This window comes from Pinus tabuliformis, chromosome 1_2 (assembly GCF_031772625.1).
Source record: "Pinus tabuliformis cultivar Carrire ecotype Pingquan chromosome 1_2, CPIR1, whole genome shotgun sequence".
Lineage (NCBI taxonomy): Eukaryota > Viridiplantae > Streptophyta > Pinopsida > Pinales > Pinaceae > Pinus > Pinus tabuliformis.
The window spans coordinates 753398200-753404508 of NC_142298.1; the positions used below are offsets into that span (position 1 = coordinate 753398200).

Below are 6309 nucleotides of genomic sequence, written 5' to 3' on the forward strand. Positions count from 1 at the left end.
ATACTCTATAACAGCTAGTTTTTAATTAAATATATAATATTTTATTAGATATCTCCTTATCACTAATTTTTAAATAATATTTTACTTACCTTATTTTAAATTGAATTATTAGCGACAACTACTTTTCAACTAAATGGAAATAAATCAACCCATAACAAATAACAATATATAAATTAATGTTATTAATAAATAATTATATTATATAAAAGGATAATATCGAAATAAAACATTTTATATTCTATAACAACTATTTTTTAATTAAATACATAATATTTTATTAGAGATCTCCTTATCACTAATTCTTAAGTAATATTTTACTTACTTTATTTTAAATTGAATTATTCCCAACAACTACTTTTCAACTAAATTAGAATAAGTTAACCCATAACAAATAACATTATATAAATTAATGTTATTAATAAATAATTATATTCTATAAATCAATAATATTGAAATAAAATATTTTATTAGATATCTCCTTATCACTAATTTTTAAATAATATTTGACTTACCTTATTTTAAATTGAATTATTCCCAACAACAACTTTTCAACTAAAAGGGAATAAGTCAACCCATAACAAATAACATTATATAAATTAATGTTATTAATAAATAATTATATTATATAAATTGATAATATTGAAATAAATTTTTTTATACTCTATAAAAGCTAGTTTTTAATTAAATATATAATATTTTATTAGATATCTCCTTATCACTAATTTTTAAATAACATTTTACTTACCTTATTTTAAATTGAATTATTAGCGACAACTACTTTTCAACTAAATGGAAATAAATCAACCCATAACAAATAACAATATATAAATTAATGTTATTAATAAATAATTATATTATATAAATGGATAATATTGAAATAAAACATTTTATATTCTATAACAACTATTTTTAAATTAAATACATAATATTTTATTAGAGATCTCTTTATCACTAATTCTTAAGTAATATTTTACTTACTTTATTTTAAATTGAATTATTCCCAACAACTACTTGTCAACTAAATTAGAATAAGTTAACCCATAACAAATAACATTATATAAATTAATGTTATTAATAAATAATTATATTCTATAAATCATTAATATTGAAATAAAATATTTTATTAGATATCTCCTTATCACTAATTTTTAAATAATATTTGACTTACCTTATTTTAAATTGAATTATTCCCAACAATGACTTTTCAACTAAAAGGGAATAAGTCAACCCATAACAAATAATATTATATAAATTAATGTTATTAATAAATAATTATATTATATAAATTGATAATATTGAAATAAATTTTTTTATACTCTATAACAACTAACTAGTTTTTAATTAAATATATAATATTTTAATAGATATCTTCTTATCACTAATTTTTAAATAATATTTTACTTATCTTATTTTAAATTGAATTATTAGCCACAACTACTTTTCAACTAAAAGTAATAAATCAACCCATAACCAATAACAATATATAAATTAATGTTATTAATAAATAATTATATTATATAAATGGAAATATTGAAATAAAATATTTTATATTCTATAACACCTATTTTTTAATTAAATACATAATATTTTATTAGAGATTTCCTTATCACTAATTCTTAAATAATATTTTACTTACTTTATTTTAAATTGAATTATTCCCAACAACGACTTTTCAACTAAATTGGAATAGATCAACTCATAACAAATAACATTATATATATTAATGTTATTAATAAATAACTATATTATATAAATCGATAATATTGAAATAAAATATTTTATATTCCATAACAAGTTTTTAATTAAATATATAATATTTTATTACATATCTCCTTACTACTAATTCTTAAATAATATTTTACTTACCTTGCTAACTAATTTACCAAAGGCTAATTCTCAAGAGAATCTCGGCAATGATGTATCCATGTTATTTATTCCGTTAGGTCCATTGATTTTCCACAATGCCGTAAGGATGAACCACGTTAGTTGGTTTGAAACGTAGACCAAATCCTAACAATGTGATTAATCCTAGATGAGGTCCATTGATTTTCCACAATGCCGTAAGGATGAACCACATTAGTTGGTTTGAAAAGTAGACCAAATCCTAACAATGTGATTAATCCTAGATGAACACATTAGTTGGTTCCAAACATCGACCAAATCCTAACAATGAATTTGATTAATCCCATATGAACACATTAGTTGGTTCCAAATGTCGACCAAACCCTAACAATGTGATTAATCCCGAATGAACCACATTAGTTGGTTCAAAACATCGACCAAATCTTAACAATGTGATTAATCCAAAAAACTTATATCGATAAAATAAAATAATATCTAAAAATTTATTTATATTTTTACTATATATATAATTTTGAAAATTTGTAATATATTCGATTTAATAGTCGAAAACTTCCATACAAGTTTACTTAAAAGTGTAATTATTGAATTATAATATAAGTTAATGTTATGCACACACTTCTCGATAACTTTCATAATAATAAAAAAACAAACTTGTGATGCTCTCATAAATTATTACAAAAAGACGACGCTCACTATGAAATCACTTTCTGTTGCCTTCAACATCAACGAGATTCTTCTGCGAAGTTGTGAGAGGGCGCAGCAGCAAGTGAAGGCCGAGATGATGACAGCAGTAGAGGAAGAATCGAGTATGGAATTGAAAAATTCATCATCAGCTGACCTCATTGCGTCCTGCGGGGTGATGATCCAAAAGTGTGAAGGGTTTTTGATACATGTCAACGCAATACCAGCAGTGAAGGTCATGCAAAGGGAATTCCAACCGCTCTAGGACGACATTTTCTTGGCTTCATTTCCAAAATCGGGGACTACGTGGAGTAAAGCATTAATTCACACGCTTGCCCAATTTAGCAAAGAAGACGCTAATTTCGGGGCTTCTGTGGATGACCAGAATCCCCATTCTTTGGTACCCACCATGGAATATCACCTGTTAGATTCTACTGTTGAGGGTCAACAGTACGATCTTTCCATCTTTTCCAAGTTTCCTTCTCCGCGTCTGCTGCACAGCCATTTGCCATTCCATTTGCTGCCTCCTCTTGTGAGGACTTCTGCTTGCAAGATTGTTTACATTGCTCGCAACCCCAGAGATGTCTTCGTTTTCTTTTGGAAATTCCTCAATAAACTCCCTGAAGACATTTTCTCTTATTCAAATAGAGATTTGAGCAAGGAAGCTATATTTGATGGGTTTTGCTCTGGGCTTGTCCCTCGCGGTCCATTTGCGGAAAGCGTTCTGAGTTATTAGCGTGAAAGCAGACGGTATCCCAATAAGGTGATGTTTGTTACTTACGAGGACCTGCAAGCCGATTGCGTGGGTTGCGTTAAAAAGCTTGGCCTTTTCTTGGGCTGCTCCCCTCAATTCGTGGACAAGAACGCTGCAATAATTGCGGAGAAGTGCAGTTTCCGGAGACTGTCAGCATTGGAGGTGAACAAAACGGGAGTGTCCGGAAATAAAATTCCAATGCCTAACCACAGTTTCTTTAGAGAGGGAAAAGTGGGCGAGTGGAAGAAGCATTTCACGCCACAGATGGGGGAGCGTATTTATTTAGAGATCGAGCAGAAATTGAACAACGAGGGCCTCCATTTCAAATACAGTTTATAGAAAGCCATCACATTACTGATCCATTTCCATTATGAGATAAGAGCAAAGTGGTGTAGAATGTTATTATATTACTGTCCTCTTTTTTTGTTTATAAGTTAGACGTTGTCAATCTGCTATAGTGGTTTGGTGAAGGTGTTTTCAAGTGTGTGGGATTTGGAGGTGTTTTTAATTTCGTGGGTTTTAAGTTTTGATATCTATCAAAATATGATGTGATAGTGAAAGTTAATATTTCCTCTTTTTTTTAATATATTGATTTTCGTTAGTGTGAAAAAAGAAAAGAAAAAAAAAGAGTGTTGATATTGGGTGCTATTATATAATGGTGAAATGGTTGGTTGTTAATAAGATTAATGTCTCAATCTTTTTTAATATTTGATATTTAGATAGATAATAATTAAAATAAATTAAAATAGATACTACTTAAATTCTTAAAATTAAAATAAATGATAATTACATTTGCATTAAAAAAGTTGAGTATTGACATTGGGTGTTATTATATAATAGTGAAATTGTTGGTTGTTAATAAAATTAATGTTTCAATATCTTTCATGAATATTTAGATAGATAATAATTAAAATAAATACTAATTAAACTCTTAAAATTAAAATAAATGATAATTACATTTACATTCCCTTAAGAAATGTTAAGCTCCATTAAGTTTTTCCAACTACTGCTTACAATTACGGAAGTAAACTGCAGTCATTTCTTTAATTTCTGGAAACCAACTGCAGTAATTTCCTTAAATTACAGAAATCAACTGCAGTTAATTAATTTCTTGTTGGAGTTTCTGAAGTGGTCCATTACTCCATCTGGAGTTGTCTACCATGATCTGTGGAACACCCGACACATAGCCAACAGAAGCTTGATGGAAGTTTGGCTATATATATATTTCTATTTGGTCCCCAACCTTGCATCTCAATCTCCTTTAGTTTTACACCATCAAGTTGAGAGAGCAAAGCTGGGAAGTGCCTTCAGATTTTCTATAGTGATTTTTCTTGTCTCCATTACGTTTCACAGCTTGATGAATGGGAGCGCTCTCTGCTTGGGCATCTATCTCTTCTCATAACAGTTCTGCGATTGTCCAATGCCAAATAAGATTTGGGAACAATCTGTTTAGTCCATCTTTTATACTGTTTAGTTTGAAAAATCATTTATGTACACTTTGCTTATGGTTAATCAGTAATTTTGAACAGTTGAGAAGACAATAACGACCTTTCCCTACAGCAAGAAGCTCTTTAAGTTTTAGTGTGTGCATCATCTCATAAGGAGTTTTCTCGAAAATCAATTGTCCACTCAGTCCGCTGTATAATTCGAATACAACCTTACGAATGATTGTTGTAAAAGGGTAGAGATTAATACTCAGAACATCAGCGCCAATTTCATATGGAGATCTAAACAGTCAAGCTTTCAGTTTAGACTGCGCATCGTTAAAAGCCGCCACTGGACGTGTTCAGATATCCAACAGTTTTGAAGCAGCAACAAATTGGGGTAACTAGAGTTACAGGCAATCTTGTCTTTTATTTGAATCAGAGTGCATCAATCGCCTGATGTATTTATCTTGGGCATTAAACTTTCATTTTTTTGGATTCTTTAATATATTTAATTCCGCATATTAAGAATCGTTGTTTATGCTAACATTTGGTATCGAATTTATCTCTGCCTTGATGTGTGCAAATTTACAACAGTTCTTTAATTTTATTTTATCTTGTGAGGAATTATTGCCGTAATTTACAGTAATATTGATATTTATTGGAGTTTTTACTCATACTATGTCACTTATAGTTCTGGTTATATTAGTACGGAGTCATATGGAGTTTATTTAAAATCTCATTTTAACTTATTCTTTTCACCAAACATGGTTTTTGACTCTGGTTAAAAAAAAAAAATGTTTATAATTTTATAAGTAAATTTTGAAGTGTTTGGTCAGTGCGGTAATTGTTTCCGCTTTCCATATTTTTTAAATGTTTCATATTAAACTGTGTATACGCCATTTCATGTAGCATGAGATGTGAAGCACTGTGTATACTTTGTTTATGCAATTTATAAGAAATAATGTCTAGTGATCCATATAATTTTAATTTATTAGAGAATAGCCACAACATCTCTGATTAAATAATATTATATATTATATAGATTAGGATCACATAAAGATTATTTAGACATTAATTGTAATTAATTATACTAAATATAATAAATTTTATCCCACAGGAATTTTTATTATATTTATGTAATTAATTAGGATAAAATTTCATAACTTACCCACAGGAGTTATGAATTAATAGTTTTATCATAAAGTTCAAAACTATGAATAATTGAATAATTGAATCTACTTGAACTGAAAATTTAGCCCACATGCAATTTTTATGTCATTAGATTCAATTTTGAGCATGATTTACATTAGTAAAACATGAAATTTTATTTAAGCCTCAATTTTAACATAAGCGTGTGATTTTTTAATTTTGATGCAGTTGTACAACCTGCAAATTTCTCTAAAATTCGTTGTGATATCCCTGAACTTAAGGGAGATAACTATAAGGTTTGGAAGGAGAGGGTTCTCCTTCATTTGGGGTGGATGGACATAGACTATGCTATTAGGAAAGATGAACCACCGACACTCACTAATACCAGCACTGCAGCGGACATCACACTTTATGAACGATGGGAGCGATCCAATC

General features: G+C 28.6%; 1 protein-coding gene across 1 annotated transcript; it reads left to right on the forward strand.

Annotated features, from left to right (window-relative positions):
* Positions 1-2557: 2557 nt before the first annotated feature.
* On the forward strand, positions 2558-3637 carry LOC149207966 (cytosolic sulfotransferase 5-like). The gene is made up of 3 exons (XM_089398198.1): positions 2558-2779; positions 2930-3265; positions 3308-3637. Exons 1-3 carry the CDS (start codon positions 2558-2560, stop codon positions 3635-3637), a joined length of 888 nt encoding a protein of 295 aa, XP_089254324.1.
* The last annotated feature ends 2672 nt before the right edge of the window (positions 3638-6309 follow it).